At 39.3% G+C, this 18,041-nt stretch overlaps 1 protein-coding gene across 1 annotated transcript in view; it reads left to right on the top strand.

Annotated features, from left to right (window-relative positions):
* CYYR1 (cysteine and tyrosine rich 1) overlaps nucleotides 1-17,135 on the top strand; it is a 106,982-nt gene extending 89,847 nt beyond the window's left edge. The window contains exons 4-5 of the mRNA XM_047795094.1: nucleotides 4,241-4,398; nucleotides 16,169-17,135. Of these exons, the coding sequence (XP_047651050.1) occupies nucleotides 4,241-4,398; nucleotides 16,169-16,293 (283 nt within the window). The 3' untranslated portion in view covers nucleotides 16,294-17,135. The remainder of the gene's footprint in view (nucleotides 1-4,240; nucleotides 4,399-16,168) is intronic.
* Nucleotides 17,136-18,041: the final 906 nt, after the last annotated feature.

The following is an 18,041-nucleotide window of genomic DNA, read 5'->3' as shown; positions in this document are numbered from 1 at the left end:
AGCAGTACATGATTTGAGTTCCCATCGTGGTGCAGCAGAAACAAATCCAACTAGGAACCATGAGCTTTCAGGTTGGATCCCTGTCCTTGCTCATGAGTTAAGGATCTGGCATTGCCAGGAGCTGTGATGTAGGTCACAGATGTGGCTTGGATCTGGCATTGCTGTGGCTCTGGCGTAGGCCAGTGGCAACAGCTCTGACTAGCCCCCTAGGCTGGAACCTCCATATGCCAAGAGTGTGGCCCTAAAAAAGCAAAACAAAGAAAAAACCAGTACATGATTATTCATAGCAGCCTTATAAATGGAAAAGCCAAAATTGGAAATAACCAAAATGGTCTGTAGCTAGTATAGGTTAAATAATCTGTGTTATGTCTATGCCATGGAATACTACACAGCAATAAAAAGGAATATATTGATAAACACAAAAGCCACAGGGGTTTCCAAGGACATTATGCTGAGTGAAAAAAGGCCATTTCAGAAGGTCCCATGCTATATGATTCCATTTGTATAACATTCTTGAAATGACAAAATCAAAATGGAGAACAGATGAACGGTGTCAGGGGTTATGGATGGTGGAGTGGGTATAACTGTAAAGGGAAATATTTTGTGGTGGTGAAATAGTACCTTGCTTGCTATAGTATTCATGTAGTAGCTGCATGAATCTATACAAGTGTTAAATGACATGAAACCATTCACACACTTAATACCAATGCCAATTTCCTGGTTTTAGTGTCATGCTTTTGTTACATCTACGATGTAACTATCGGAGGAAACAGGAGAAGCGGGACCTCTCTGTACTATTTTTACAATTTCTTTGAATCTATAATTGTTTCAAAATAAAAGCTTAGAAAAAGGAAAACATGGAAAGCTTGTAAGGCATTCTTTAAAAAAAAAAAAAATTTCCTAAGTCTTTTCAAAGATTTTATTATGCCAAATTTCTCAAATTAATAGCTTCTCTCTTTCCAACAGTTGACTTAATCAAATTGTTTATATACTGGAAGTTTACTTTTTTTTTCTTTTTTTAGCTATAGTCGATTTACAATCTTGTGCCAATTTCTGCTGCATAGCATGGTGACCCAGTCATTCATATATATATATATATATACACACACACACACATATATATTCTTTTTCTCATAGTATCTTCCATCATGTTCTATCCCAAGAGATTGGATATAGTTCCCTGTGCTGTACATGAGGTCTTAATATTTTTTTTTAATTAGTAACAAAGTAAATAATGCTATAGAGTTTATACTTGCCATATCTTAAATAACTAATTTACAGTTGCTAATGGGTATCAAAGGATCAAGGACACCAAAATCACGATTTAATGGAAAATCTCATTTAACACATTAGTTTCAACCTCATTATTGACCTCAAGAGCAGGCACTTTTGCTGAAGCTGCCAACAAGAAAACAAAATGTAACTGATTTTCTATTTTCTATAAAAAGGAATTAATGAGTACAAATATGTCCTAATTTGATAACTTATCTTCCAAAACACATACTTTAGAAACTCTATGCCTGAATAATTGGGCCATTGATTATTTCTGGAACATAGATTAAGCCCTCCAATTTAATCTTATTTAGACCTGAAAATTACAATAAAAAGTTTTCCAGATTACTTTTAGTTTTTCTTTTAATTTCAAGTTATCTCCTTTGATAAATGGTTTTTCTTGAAAAAGCTTATTAAACTGCTAGACTCTGCCATGCTTTAATTGCTAATAGCAGCCCATCCAAATATGCCTCATTCTGCTTTCGTAACTTACTAACAAAGTTGAAAATGCATGTAGGAATTTTTTTTGGGGGGGGGTCTTTTTTAGGGTTGCCTCCACAGAATATGGCGGTTCCCAGGCTAGGGGTGGAATCAGAGCTGTGGCTGCCGGCCTACGCCACAGCTACGCAGGATCCGAGACTCGTCTGTGACCTACACCACAGCTCACAGCAACGCCATATTCTTTAACCTACTGAGCGAGGCCAGGGATTGAACCTGTATCCTCATGGATACTAGTCAGATTCGTTTTGGCTGAGCCACAACAGGAACTCCAATGTAGGAATTTTTAAAGGAGCCTATTGGAATGCTTAATGGTATTCTGGGTTTTTGTTTGTTTCTTTCTAAGAAAGTGGGGGAAAGTCATAGAGAGAAAATCTCTTCTGAAAAGTATTAATACGGGTCCATAATCCCATATCTACAATTTCAAAATCCAAAAAAAAAAGAAAAGAAAAGAAAGAAAAACAACTCTGGGAAATAAAGGTTTTATATAATTCAGAGGCAAGACTGGACCTAAATGACCCTGGTGCATTATTATAGTTTCTATGTAATCCACAAGTGTTAACATTCCATCTTTACTGCAGAAATGGTCACGTGCTGTGTTGTGCACAGGATGCTGACCCTGGGAATGTCACACAACATACGGTGTATGCACCATCTTCCCTTTCCAAAATCTGAAAATTCCTGACTTATAACACGTGTCATCTCAAGAGTTTAGGATGAGAACATTTGGACCCGTCCTAGAAAAGTACAGGATAGATGTTCATGCAGCATCGAGGATAGGAACTTATTTCACAAATGAATCCAGAAGCACAGATATTTCATGACATTAAGTTTGGGAGAAGAGTCCGATCAGCACCAAGCTGACCTTTCTTTCATTTGTAAGCAAACTGGAGCACTGAGCAACTCACCCAAGGTTACCCAGCTACAGCTGGAACCATGGCAGTCTGGCTTTAGAAGTCATGCTTTTAAACCCAGAGATTTTGTTTCTGAAGACTTATCCTGAAAGCCTCTTCTGTCACAGCAGAGTGAGACTGAGTCTCGGAGCTGAAAGCACAAGAATTTTGTGAAAGTTCATAAAACCTGGGCTCCAAGAAACTGGCAGCCTGGTTCATATTCCCCACGTATGAAACTGGAGAATCCTTTTAAGGAGTAAAATGAACAACTCCAAAGGAAAAAATACAAAAAAAAAAAGAAAGAAAGAAAAGAACAAACAAATAAAAACTATGGGAACTGACCTCATGATCCTCTACTGTGGAGCTCACCTGTCCAGTGCTGGCTCTACACACCGAACTTCCAGCCAGCTATTACTAAATAGCATATTTTTACATATGAAGAAACACAGGGATCACCACATATGTAAAGGAAATGCCAAACATGAAACAGAGCAAAATAAACAATCAATAAAAACAGTCTAAGAGTTCCTGTTGAGGCTCAGCAGTAACGAACCCGAGTAGTACCCATGAGGACACGGGTTTGATCCCTGGCCTCACTCAGCAGGTTAAGGATCCAGTGTTGCTGTGAGTTGTGGTGTAGGTTGCAGACAAGGCTCCAATCTGGCATGGCTGTGGCTATGGTGTAGGCCGGCAGCTGCAGCTCCAACTTGACCCCTTAGCCTGGGAACTGCCATATGCTAAAAAGACAAAAATTAAAATAAAGATAAAAAATAAAAAGGAGCCTAGTCAGGACAGAGGAAATATAAATAAATAAATAAAGTTTAAAAAATATGTCATGAGTACTGTTAGGGATCAATAAAAGAAATTACATCCACAAAAGCAAAAAAAAAAAAAAGACACTTAAAAAGGGTTTCAATAAAGGGTAAGACAGAATTCCTGACAATATGATAGCTGAAATTTAGAAGTTCAATCAAACCTTGGACGATGAAGTCAATGAAATTCCCCAGAGATAAGGAAAATTAGAGAAGTTATCCAGGAGACTCCAAGGCTTATTTCAGAATAGGTTTTCAGAAAGAGAAACAGAGAGAATGCTGGAAAGGAAATCATTAATTTATGGAATGGTTTCAAGAGCTGAAAAACATGAGTCTTTTAAAGATGATTCTTTTTTTCTTCTTTTTTTTTTTTTTTTGTCTTTTTGCCATTTCTTGGGCCACTCCTGTGGCATATGGAGGTTCCCAGGCTAGGGGTCCAATCGGAGCTGAAGCTGCTGGCCTACACCAGGGCCACAGCAATGCTGGATCCGAGCCGCGTCTGCAACCTACACCACAGCTCACGTCTGCAACCTACACCACAGCTCACGCTGGATCCTTAACCCACTGAGCAAGGGCAGGGATCGAACCCGCAACCTCATGGTTCCTAGTCAGATTTGTTAACCACTGTGCCACGACAAGAATTCCAAGATGATTCTTAAGAACGCGTGTAAAGGGGCACTTGTCAGAATCATGGAACAGTATTCGAAAGGCTGAGGAATCCTTATGGGTCTTTTCAATAAGTGTGCTTTTGCTTTTCCTTTTTAGGGGCACAGCCATTGCTGGCATAGTGTTTGGCATCGTATTCATCATGGGGGTCATTGCTGGAATTGCTATATGTATCTGCATGTGCATGAAAAACAACCGTGGGCCCCGGGTGGGCGTCATCAGGACCACCCACATCAATGCCATCGCCTCCTACCCTGGTAAGCAAAGCTGCTTACTTTTTCTGAAGAAAGACTCAGATTTGTTAATTAGATTGTACTCCTGGGAAAGAAGACACATGAAAGATTCTCCCTATAATAATCTCTAAGTATGTAGGGTATTTCTAAATTAATGTAGATGGGAGCTCCATTTTTCAGTGGGAATTACTTAGATCCACATAATAAAATCAACCTCCCATTTGAAGACACTCATAATGCAATGATTGTCTCACTGACAATAATTTGCCCATCAGCCCTAGTTAAGAGAAATAGACAGTTCACAGCTACTGTGTCTATGTGCCAATGATTGCTGACAAGTAACTAAAGAATAAGTTATACGTCTGAATAAGTTGGCATCTGATTCAAGAGGTATGTATGTCTTGAGAAAAAGTATTGAAGAAAGTTATCATGTGTCCTCTTTATGCAAAGACAATGGTTTTAGCATAATATTAAAATTATCATCAAAGAGAAAAGGTAATTTATTAATAATTTGATAAGTATTTCTTGAGAAACTACTAAAAGTTCCACATATAAATATATTGAACACATATGACTCCATGAAAAAAGTTCTGCATGTTGCCTGAGATGATTTTGGTAACATTTTTAAGTCAATTTATATATATATATATCAATGTGTGTGTGTATAATTTAACATATACAGAGTTCTAAATTTAACACATCTTTAGGAAGATGGTTTCCTATCCACACTCATGTCTTCTCTCTCAGTCCCAACAGGAAAGGAAGAAGGTACCTTCTACATCCAGTCTGCCCTGTGTATCAGTTCCCTAATAACTTCTCTCCTCTCTTAACCTTTTCCCCATCACCTTCAGTTAGAGGGACCACACTTGAGATGAATGTACTGATCATTCATCAGTTTCCCTGTCATCTTTATCAGTTTTCTCTCTTCACCAATGTCTCCTTTATCAGTTCTCCCTCTTCTCCCATTTTCCCTGTCTTCTTTTCAGTTCATTTTCCCTGTCTTCTTCATCAGTTCTCCCTCTTCTCCAATATCTCCATGGTAGTGCCTCAAGGCACACTCTTGGGCCTTCCTCTATTTTGTATCTCCACTTACTTTTGTGGTTATATCATTTAAACTCATGATATTTAGTACCATTTATATGCTAAATGCCCCCCAAAGTTCTATACCTCCCTTCCAAACTTCTTTCCTGAATTTCAGATTCATTCAATTTCACTGCCTATATTGAACATCTCCACTTGTATATCTAACAGATACCTCAAACTTAATATGTCTCAGGTTGTACTTCTGATCATCCCCTCAAAGCCTCTTCCACCACCCTTTATCATCTCAGTTGATGGCATCTCCAGCCTTCCGGAGGCTTAGACCAAAGACCTTGGCGTCATCTGGGACTCTGCTCTTTCGCTGACATCTACACGCAATCCACCAGGAAGACTTCCCAGAGCCATATTCAAAATCTATGTAGTATCTGATTACTTCTTACTGTTCCTTCTCTGTGGGAGTCACCATCAGCCCTCACCACCATGACTGTGATAACATCATAACTGCTCTCCCAGCTTCCACTTGTGGCCCCCTGGGGTCTATTCTAAACACTGTAGCAGACTGGACCCATTGAAGGTGATTCAGTGTCAAATTACATCACTCACTCCTCTGCTCAGAATCTTCCAGTGGCTCCCTGTTTCCCCCAAAGGAAGAGTCAACACCAGTGGTTTCTCATTTTATCCAAAGTAAAAGACAAAGTATTTACCGGGGCCCCAAAGGCAATGCATGAACTTGCTCCTCGTTTTATTTCTTTTTTTACTCTGGCTCTTGTCACTCTCAGGCTCCACTCACACTTTCCTCCTTGCTGTTCTCTGAACACACGGCACACTCCCATCTTAGGGTTTGCCTAGAACACTAACTCCCTTACTTAATTTAAGTTTTTATCAAAGGTCATTTTCTGAATGAGGCCTTTCTCCCCAGAGCACTCCAATCCTCCTTCCTCTGCTTTTCATACAGAGTACTTCTTTTAATCTTCTAAGATTCCACATGGTGCACCTAATTGTTATGTTTATTATTTATTGTCCATCCCTTCTTTCTAGAACATGAGCTCCATGAGACAGTGATCGTTGTCAATTTTGTTCACCACTCAATCCTAGCAACCAAGAAGGAACTGGTACACGGTTCAATAGATGCGGCTGAACCAATGAAGAATATGATGACAAAATCTGATTTAACTATATTGAGACCTTAAATTTCCCTTAAATTCTACCCTGGAATAGAGACATTAAATTCTACTTGGGAATAGATAGCTTTTATTCACCACAAAAGCAATTCTCAATTTTAAATCTTCCCAACTTACTAAGAATATTGTTGGGGTTAGTGTAACAACCTTAAGACTATAGTACAAGGGTAAAAATCAGGGAAATTAGTTTTTATTCTTCACATCTTCCCATTTCTCCTGGCCAATCCATAACCCAAGAGAAAAGAGCAGAGTCCCACAGACATTAATCCAAGAGAAGGCAAGGAGAAGCACTCTGTAGATAATAGTCCAGATACATTTTTGCTTGATCAAAAAAAAAATAGTTAAAATTAATTTTAAAACCATTTTAAAATATTTTTTATAAAATTAGACTAGAAAATACAAAATATCTTAATGTTATGTCTTGTATTTTCTTGGGTTTGATGTTTATATTTCATGCACAGAAACATGTTTTTAAAAACTTTACTTTCATGGCATTATTTATACTGGCAGATCACAGTGTTGCCTTTTCAGTGAATGTGTTGTTCTGGGAACTGAATAATGCAAAAACCATAATAAACCTTATGGTGGAAGCATTTATACTGAGAAAAAAAACTAGGCTTTCGAAAACATAATTTGCTTGATTATGTCTCATTTCCTTCTCAAAGTCACTAATTAAGCTTTTACTTAAAGGATCAGGGAACAACACAGAGTAGTACTGAATGCTTTGCAAAATTCTTTCATCTATGGAAACAGAAAATAATTTTACCCACATTAATTAATTACCCTTATGATAATTGAATAACCACTCAAGTTATTGTAGAGTCTTACAGCCTGGAGGCCACATAAATGAATAGGAAATAATTTAGTCAAGGTCATCTTATCCCTTGATAGCAGCAGTCAGTGGGGACCCCTACAGTGAACATGATCACTGGGAGGAGAGCACCAAGAAAAGGGAATAACACACCTGACCCTTTGTTAGACAGTGACCTTTGGAAATAGTTCTTTATTCCTGCCATGTTTGCTGCATGAACTGTGTCCTGTTTAATGACAACTCTTTTTAAAAACCATCTGTGTGAAGACAATTTTTTGGTCATCTGACATTCCTATTACTTTTCAGAACTTCAGTATAAACCAAAGCAAGTGATTTCAAAAAGAAAATAAGAAAAAAGGCCTGGCAAAGCTATCAAAATCAAATGCCAATAAAAGGAAAGCAAGAGACGTCAATGTGATGAAGAGAATTGAGATTTGAAGTACATTATAGAGTCCCTAATGGTAGGTAGATAGGTAGGTATGTAGGTGGATAGATAGATAGATAGATAGATAGATAGATAGATAGATAGATAGATAGATAGATGATAGAAAATAGATTAATAGACTGATGATAGGTAAATGGATGATAGACAAATAGATTGATGATGATGATGATAGATAGATTGAGATAATGAAGAAGGAGTTGAGTTTCTTGCTAATAGAAAATATGCCAAAATATAATATAGAAAGAAGTCGTGGAGCTGGACAAAAAAATCATCACTTTAAACCCATCATAAGAAAAGTTTAGGACAAGAATCATCACCTGATGCTAAATCTGGGGGTGAGGAGAAGGTTGCTGAGGAACAGACTATTTGCATCCTCTTAAAGTGTCTACCTCTAGATTTCTAGATTTCTTGTTAGTGATAAGGAGAAAAATAGTAACTACACAGTGGAGAAGCCAGACAACATCTTGATGAGGAGGTAAAAATTAATATTACCACAGAGGGACAATGGACATCTTGCACCTTTGGGTGTTACTTTAAGGATGATACAACTTTGTGGGTATGGTGTTCTGGCCAGAAGTTCATAGCCTGAATCTTGGCATAAGAAAATATCTGACAAACTCAAGTTGAGAAACATTCTATAAAATAATTGACTTACAGCCTTTAAAATCTTTTGGAAACATTTCATTAAGAAATCAGGTATTTCCCATTGTGGCTCAGCAGAAACGAATCCACTGTGGGTTCGATCCCTGTCCTCACTCAGTAGGTTAAGGATCTGGCTTGCTGTGGCTATAGCATAGGCTGGCAGCTACAGCTCCAATTTGACCTTTACCCCGGGAACTTCCATATGCTGTGGGTATGGCCCAAAACAGAACAACAAAAAAAAAAAATCAAAAAAATCAAAACTCCATTTGCATCACTGAATTCACAAGTGAGGGCAATACATATTAGTATATGGACTGTACATGAAAAGACGTGTACTCAACAAAGGATTTGATGATACGAGGATAGTTTCTTCTGATTGTGCCTATTCTCTTAGTAAAGTAAGAAGTCTTATCCTTAAACTAAAGTTGGTTGAGGGGGTGTTTGCAGTTAAGGAGAATGAAAAAAACATGAGAGAGTGATCTCAGAGATAGAGAGGTGGTGAAAAACCTCATGTGCAATTTCCAAGCAATGCCAAGGGCCTCCACACTTAAGAATACGGTCATGCCTTTAAAGTGACATCAGTCAGCACAATTGTGCATTTTCCTTGAACCGCATTGAAGCTCCTAGATACAGATCTGAGATAGTGAAAACACTGGACTTCATCAAGATTGGAATTTTGTCAGGCAGTGGGGAGAGAAAGATAAGAAAGTTGATGATAGATGCACAGAAATAATTTTAATGATGGGCCATACATCTAAGCTGAATGAAGAAAGAGATGAAGATAGGAAAGAGGTGACATCCATTTAAATCAATTTGTTTAATGCCATCAGTAAATCAGAAATCCAAGTGAGATCCAAAATGTATTGGGATGTATATTCTAGAAAGATAAGAAGTGGTTGGTCAGATTTGGAAAATGGTATTATTACTGGTTAAGGGTGAATAAAAGATTTTTGAAGGCAAAAGGCCCAAGCAACTGAGAGGCAGGGTGATATGTGTTTAAAACTGATGAAAGAAGACAATTTAGATGATACAAACTTCATGAATTGGAAGGTCTTCATGGGGGGAACAGCAAAATAGGTGAAAGGCAGGAAGTTTTTGTAAGATGAAGAATAAAGACCAAAGAAGGGGAAAATAGAAGCTGTCTGATTGGTTGGAGTCACAGAGTCAACTTTGGGTGAAAAGGAACCAGGAAGTTAAGTAGAGAGCCAGACTTGGGTTTTGCAGATTAGCTGACTGGATATACTGAGTTTCTGATCAAGCAGAGCTTTACAAGGACATGAAAGTCATCTAAGTTTCCGCTTGTTGATATGGCAACTCAGGCAGGATTGGATCCATCTTGGGGCTAGAAATTTATTTCAACAAGTGGATGTTGACATTACTGAGAATGTCAATGGACGCCATAATGGAGAGAAAGGTACCACTTCAGTAAATGAGATTTTTGGGTAGAAGGGACCACAGCTAATAAGAAGGAGTAGAACGTAGTATAATCTCCTGGCATGTGCTACCAAAAAGCTCAGGTTTTTAAAGAGGGAAATTAGACAACTGTTTAAAAATGGCTGTGAGACCCCCAGGGGACACCCAGCTCACCCCCTGGCTCCATAGGATGGCGGATGGAGGAGGAAAAGAAAAGCTCATATTTAATAGTGCTGCAGCGGCAGCTGTTTTCTCATGGAAAATCAGATTTTAATTAAAACAGAAAGATAAAGTGAACGTTCCCTTTCACTCCCCTGCAATAACGATCTCGTGCATTCTTCTCTCTTCTCAAAACACGAAAAAGCCCTCAGCCTTTCTCTCTCTCAGTCCATGTTACTTCTCTGAGAAACAGACACAATCAGAAAAGACCTCCCTTCTATTCTGAGCTGGAGTAACATGTAAAGGGATGAAAAGAGGGTGAGGGTACAAAGGGCTCTTCTTCGGACAGAGTTTGTGGTCCACTGAGCACAGTGAAGGGGGTGGGGGTGGGGAAAGTCTGGAAAATCAATTTGCTTAGATTTGTAAAGCTTTCCAGAGTTAAAGATCTGTGGGGAAGAATGTTCTGGGAGCTTGTCCTTCTCGTGGTGATGGAGGAATGTGTACATGACTGGACATGTCCTGATGTTATCTGAAAGGAAGGGGAGAGCTAGGTTCTAATGACGACATCCTTTCGGGAGTCTCATCTCGGGGACAGTAGAGGAAGAAATGGGCAGGTGTGCATTTGTGTGGGGAGGGTGGAGGCCTCGGAGGTCCTGCCAGGAACATTGTTCTAAGTGGGGGGTTCAGGTGAATTGTGAGTAGTGGGGTTTGGGGGAGGGTGAGAAGGTTTGCTGCTAGTAATATTAGAAGTTGTCTTTTAAAATAAGTCATGAGTGATAGACATGTCAGCTAGTGCTAAGGTGTGGGTTGAAAGATAAACTGAGGCCTATTAAAACCTTTCATGGAGTTCCCATTGTGGCCCAGTGGAAAAGAATCAGACAAGTAACCATGAGGATGCGGGTTGGATCCCTGGCCTCACTTAGTGGGTTAAGGATCTGGTGTTGCCGTGAGCTGTGGTGTAGGTCGAAGTAGCTCGGATCCTGCGTGGCTGTGGCTGGGGTGTAGCCTGGCAGCTGTAGCTCCGATTTGACCCCTAGCCTGGCAACTTCCACATGCTTCGGGTGAGGCCCTAAAAGAAGCAAAAATAAAATAAAATCTTTCAGTGTTTATTTGAGCAAAAATGGGGCAGTGCCAAACCCAAGGTAGTTAGGAGGGCCCTGTTTTATATAGAAAAAGCATGGAAGCAACAAACGGAAATTATTTGATTTGCTTTAGCTTAAAGCCTAGTTGGCTGTCTGTGATTGGTTGTCCTTAGCATTTTTATTTTGTAATTTTGAGGCACTTGCAGCTTAGATTTAGGTTTGCTTACATAGACACCATAGCATTAGAGTCACCTGTCTAATAACCTTCTTGTTTAGTTACTCTAGCAAGTGATAATCATATTGCAACATATAAGTGTATCCAATCAACACATTGGACACTGTGAACTTACACAGTGTTATGGCAACTATATCTCAATTGAAAATATAAATCCAAAAATATGTTAAAAAAATAAATCACGGCGTTCCCGTCGTGGTGCAGTGGCTAACAAATCCAATAAAGAACCATGAGGTTTCGGGTTCGATCCCTGGGCCTTGCTCAGTGGGTTAAGGATCCGATGTTGCCGTGAGCTGTGGTGTAGGTCGCATATACAGCTCGGATCCCACGTTGCTGTGGCTCTGGCGTAGGCTGGCGACTACAGCTCCAATTAGACCCCTATCCTGGGAACCTCCATATGCCACAGGTACAGCCCTAGAAAAGACAGAAAAATAAATAAATAAATAAATAAAGTGTGTAAATTTACATGGAAAAACTCAGAAATAGACTGGTTATGAATCAGCTATCTGAAAAAGAAGACAAATTTTTAAGCTTAGAAACAGTACAGGAGAGATCAAAAAGATCAGCTATAAATTTGTTAAATACAAGTTTTAAACTTCAGTATAAAAACATAACTTCAGTCTAATAACATAACTATCTTGACAAAGAGTTATTTTTACAAAGGTACAGAAAAGATATACAACTTTGTATGCTTATTTGTATCTTATGTTGGGAGTTTCCATTATGGCTCAGCAGGTTACGAACCCGAAACAGTGTCCAAGAGGATGTGGTTGGAGCCCTGGTCTCAGTAGGTTAAGGATCTGGCGTTGCCACAAGCTGCTGCGTAGGTCGCAGATGCAGCTCAGTCATCATGGCTGCAATATAGGGCCGAGCTTCAGCTTCAATTAGACCCCTGGCCCAGGAACTTCCAAATGCCATAGGTACAGCAGTGAAAAGAAAAAAAAAATTCTTATGTTCATTACATTTTAATTCTAGTTAAGATTCCAGTTTGTAAATTATTAGCCCCAAACAAAACCATACTTGCAAATAATAAGATGTAGAACAATATCAAACCTAGCCACTAGCAAAGAAATGTAAGGTTTAACAGTGACTTTTTTTCACTATTAAATTACCAAAATATTAAATGAGAGCCAGTTAGTTGGTTCCTGGAATTTTACTTTAGAAAACTAATTCTAAGTCATAAAAAGTCTGTGTGGAAAGATACTAGCCACTCCATTATTTATAATAATAAAAAATTGCTAATCTCAAAATAAGTGGTCAGTGAAAAGATATGCAGCTGTGATCAATAAAGTTCACGAAGAATATACAGCTGACCGAAAAAGACTAAGTTATAAAAAAAAGTGAAAAAGCATAGACTGTTTTCCATGACTGCAGGGATATAAAGACACAGATGACTAGCAGAGAGTATATAAAGATACTGCCCGTTAAATTGTGGGGACAAAATTATGGATGATTTTCCCCTGTTTCCGCATTTTCTATACTACTGTTGTACGGTTTTGCTAACACCATGCATCGTCCCTTTACATTTGCTTTAGAGATGCTGGCCTGCGTAGGTGAAAAACACTAACTTCCTCCTACAAATTTCATTGCATCCCCACATTTTGTAAAATTCTAGACAACTATATTGACATAAATGATAAATGGCCTATGTGCCTGACTTAAATCAGAATATTGGAATGATGGGCTATGAAAGAATTTTGAGAATTATAAAGGCACCATATCTCCAGCTGTATCCATACATCTTTTAAAGATGACATTTAAGAAAGAACAAAACCTCTTAGAGTTCATCGGGAATTCTAAAATTGATACCCTGAAAAGTTTACTTTCTAGTGAAGCCTTTTTGTCTGTTAGAAAGGAAGATAGCACAGGCCATAGCCATGCGAGGATTATTTTGAAACATCTTCCTGTAGCTGGTACAATAAAAGATGTGCCCTGTTTCTTTCATGATGGATACAGTCCTCAAAATACCACTCTTTAGCATGTTGTTATCACTTTATCAAAATCCAAAGGCTCTCTAAAAAGAAAGAACAGTGTTTCGTATCTTAGATTTTCATGTTCATCATGCAGCTGTATAAACCATGGGGACTCTTACCAAAATGTCCTCCAGCAGTTTTTATGCAGATGGCAAAATATAAATGCTTTGTTACCAAAGCATAAAGACACACCACAACTTCATGACAGAGGATATGAAGCCAATCTGTAGAATCACCTGGTCTGTGCTCCTCAAGTGGGAGGCAGGGAAAAGCTTCAATATAAAAACAACTTTAGAACCACATGCTTGTAAGAAATAGTTCAATAGGTGTCCTGCTGCAACGTCCTGTTTTACGTGGAGGCTGCATTTCTTGACCTGGATGAAGTTTATTATAAATCTCTTTGTCTCAGTCATCCTAGATAGAATGAATCAAAAGAGTGGGTGTAATGCAGAGGGCATGTGTGTTTAGACTCCCCAGGAATTATTCCATTTTGTTGTAGAAAACAGAGCTTGGAATAGTCCAGCCTCTAAGGATCAAAAGCAGCCATGGAGAAGCTGTGTACATTATAGCTGCCTTCTCTACTGATCTGAGCCCTTGGTCGGCACATCCCAGAGGAGATTTGCAAAGCCTCTGCTCACCACAGCATCCTTCAGGGATGCTCTATTATCCTCATCCTTCTCTTGTGTCAGGTAACTCAATTCTGCTTCCTCACATCCCTCAATATAGACAGATTGGTAAATGATTCAAATATCAAGTTCCTAGTAGAGAAAAGCCAAGTTAAAGGGAATCAGAAGAAACAGACTTTGTTTTTGTGTGTAAGGTAAGCCCTAGGTTTCCACGCATGTATTGATCAGAACACCATCATAATCTTATTGGTAAGAGCACAGTTTAGATGACATTTTAGAAATAAGTTTGTTGAAGTGCTGCTTATTCTTTTCTGCCATTCTTAATGTAAATACTTGGCCATTTATTTGCATTACTGGGGCAGCAGTCTTGTGATTTAGGCTACATTCACAGTAAGCAATTAAGACATGTCAATTTCCAACTAGAACCATCATCTCAATGATAAATCTGCTACTGGCAAATCATCAGTGGGATTGCTGAGGGAGGGGTTGCTCAGATGTTGCAAGGAGATTTGGTTCTTGAAGACATGGAGTGCTCAAGGGGTACCAACCCTGGAGATGGGATGGAGATTGCTACAAAATAGACATCCATACCTAACACACACAATCATAACAAAGTGTATTAAATGTGATTTTAAAACACACTGACATAGGAGTTCCTTTTGTGGTACAGTGGGTTAGGAACCCAACTGGTATCCATGAGGATGTGGGTTCTATCCCTGTTCTTGCTTAGTGGGTCAGGGATCCGTTGTTGCCATGAACTGTGGTGTAGGTTGCAGACGCAGCTCAGATCTGGCATTGCTGTGGCTGTGGCATAGGCCAGCAGCTGCAGCTCCAATGTGACCCCTAGCCTGGGAACTTCCATATGCCATGGGTGTGGCCCTAAAATAATCAAAAAATAAAAAATAAAACACACTGACATATATTACCATAAAAATTAAAGAAACTTTTTCAAATAAGATTTAGAAAACTAAGTTCTCCATCCTCATTCACAAACCTGTTTTTTCTCCACCCCTCCTTTGTTTTTCTTATTTCTATAGTGGCTCCATGACCCGCCGGGTTATGGGAGCCCAGTTCCAAGTACCCAATACTTTGATACTTTCTCACTCTCTACCCTTTTCCCACCTATCCAGTCATCACCTAAGCACTCAGCTGCTCAAGGGTTCCTATAGTCCCAGCCCCCAATCTCCATGAGTCCCCCCATAATCCCCCACATTCGCAACTACATTATCTCACCTTTTCTTTGGTCCACCCCAATTCGCACTGCTGAGAGTCATCTTCCTAAAGCATATTCACTAGCATACTTCAACTATCTCTGAAAACTGCACATCACAGACTCCTATGTGATTCTCAAAGCCCACCATGCTTGTAGCCTATCTTATACCCAACTGTTTGTACTTCACTCACCCCTATATTGTAGAACATGGGGAATATAACCAATATTTTATGGTAAACCATAGCTATAAACCTTTAAAATTTGTGTCAAGAAACTTAAAAATTAAATTGGATTTTTTTTGTCTTTTTTTTTTAGGGCCCCACCCAGGGTACATGAAAGCTCCCAGGCAAGGGGTCGAATCGGAGTCATAGTCGTTGGCCTACACAGCCACAGGAATGCCAGATCCAAGCTGTGTCTGTGACCCATACCATAGCCCACAGCAATGCCAGATCCTCAATTCACTGAGCAAGGCCAGGGATCGAACCTGCGTCCCCATGGGCACTAATCAGATTCATTTCTGCTGAGCCACAACAGGAACTCTTAAACTGGATTTTTAAAAAAAGCCCACCATGATGGTTATACAAACAGATTCCTCAACATCTTTTCCCATTTCTCTCCTCCATGAACTTCTTGCTTTGAACAAAAATTCTCTTGTGCTTGCTTCAGTGCTTTTGCTGAAACTCGAATATCCTTTAGTCCCGTCTCTATCTGCAACATCCTCTTTCCAAGAAACTTGCCCTAAGCTACCAATTCTAAATATTTTGGCCAATGGCACCACTATTTACAGGACTCAGCCTCTCATATGCATCTGTCCTGATAATACTGTGTTATCCTAATGTTATCCTTATGTCCTGCTGTGATTATTGACAGCAAAAATTATGTTCTCTCTAAAAGTACCTTGCCCAGTGACTCAAACATAGTGGACACTCAATGAATGTTAAATGCCTGATGCCCTTTTTCTTCTCTTTTGCAGTAGCACCACCCCCCTATAGTTACGACCACGAGATGGAATACTGTGCAGACCTGCCTCCTCCATACACACCGACCCCAGCTCAACGTTCCCCACCCCCTCCTTATCCTGGAAATTCAAGGAAGTAATCTTTCTCCCAGAACCGAATATGTGTCAATCAGAGATCTCACCCGCAATAAAATGCCTCTACTCAGAAACAGACAGGAAAGGGTTGCCCTAAGGAAGATCCTTTTGAGTCAGACAATATGTCAAGTTGACTGTCAAGGCCAAGAGAAGAAATACAGGGTTTCCACTCTACTCAGGGCTGAGCCCATCTGGAGTGTTCGTTGGGTTCAGTGGGACCACATTTGAAGAGATCTACCAATCAACATAAGCACACTCAGAAAAGAGTAAAAGATGGACAAAACACCTGAAATTCATGTTACTGAAGGAACAGATGAAGGAAATTGAAATCTTTGTCCTGAAAAAGAGAAGACTCATGGAAGACGAGAGGATAGCCTGGACTACCTAAGGAAACAACTATACTCTATAGCTTTAAAATCAGAACTAGAATCGTTCAATCTTTTTGTTCAGCAACAAGTGCAGATCCGGGTGCCTGAGAGCCTACTCTGTGCCTTATGCTGTTGGAAGCACTGGATGGAATTTACAGGAGGGGGACTTTGGTTTCAGTAGAAGAAAGGGCAGTTGGAGCTTTCTTATTGACTAGATGGCTTTGTGAAACTCCCTGTCACTGTCGCCGAGACTCCAGCTTGGCTTGGCTATCTGGTGGAGACATACTCAAGAAGGAAGAGCTAAATCAGATGAGAGATGCAGTCACTGGGCCCCCAGAATTCTGCTCATGTTTTAGGTAGATGTGAGCCGAACTTCCTGCCACCAGGAATGCAAACAACAGGAACAGTTGAATCTTATCTGTTTAATGTGAGACTTAGCATCAAAGGGACTCAACAGCTGCTTGAAGCCAAGAACTCTTCAGCAATAGTTACTGCCAGCCAAAAATCACCTGACTTTACTTAGCATATTGAAAATTGATTAAAGGTTATGAAAACTGTAAAAAAAAAAATTGTACCAAGTTCTATAAGCAACAAATACTTCACTTCAGATTAAAAGACGAGAAGCCAAATACTCCCATGGGATCATACATCAAGGGGTAAAATTTCAGAACTTGACCAGGAAGATATATAATACTTTACAAAAAGGAAGAGAGAAAAATAAAGTTTTGATTCTGTTTAGTAGAATTCCATCCATGTGCAGCTTAGACAAATTTATGTTTCTCTTATATTTTAATAATCTATTCTCTTGAAAAAGTTATATGGTTAAAGGAAGATAAGATATTGACAATAGACTGTTGCCTTTTGCCAAAATCCAAATTTTATGAAGTGCCTACCTTTAGGTGTTAAAGTTTTTAATAAATAATTCTAATATGCCATACTTTGCAGCAAGTGACCTTAACATTTCTGGTTTTTATGTGGATCCTTTCATGTGTTCAAAATTGTACATTGAGAAAATATTGGGAATAGATTATCAAACTGGTGTGTCACTTTGCAATTAAATCTAAAATGTTTCCTCCAGGGAGTTCCTGTTGTGGCGCAGCAGAAACGAATCTGACTAGGAAACATGAGGTTGCGAGTTTGATCTGTGGGTTAAGGATCTGGTGTTGCCATGAGCTGCGGTTTAGGTGCAGATGTGGCTTGGATCCCATGTTGCTGTGGCTCTGGTGTAGCCAGGCAGCTTCAGCTCCGATTGGACCCCTAGCCTGGGAACTTCCATGTGCTGTGGGTACAGCCCTAAAAAAGCAAAAATAAATAAATAAATAAATAAAATGTTTCATCCAACATCATCATCATAATTCAGTGAAATCCCAAAATAATGCTAAGAA

This window comes from Phacochoerus africanus, chromosome 1 (genome assembly GCF_016906955.1).
Source record: "Phacochoerus africanus isolate WHEZ1 chromosome 1, ROS_Pafr_v1, whole genome shotgun sequence".
Lineage (NCBI taxonomy): Eukaryota > Metazoa > Chordata > Mammalia > Artiodactyla > Suidae > Phacochoerus > Phacochoerus africanus.
The sequence above is the reverse complement of the archived record's forward strand: the minus strand, read 5'-3'. Positions and strand labels throughout refer to the sequence as shown.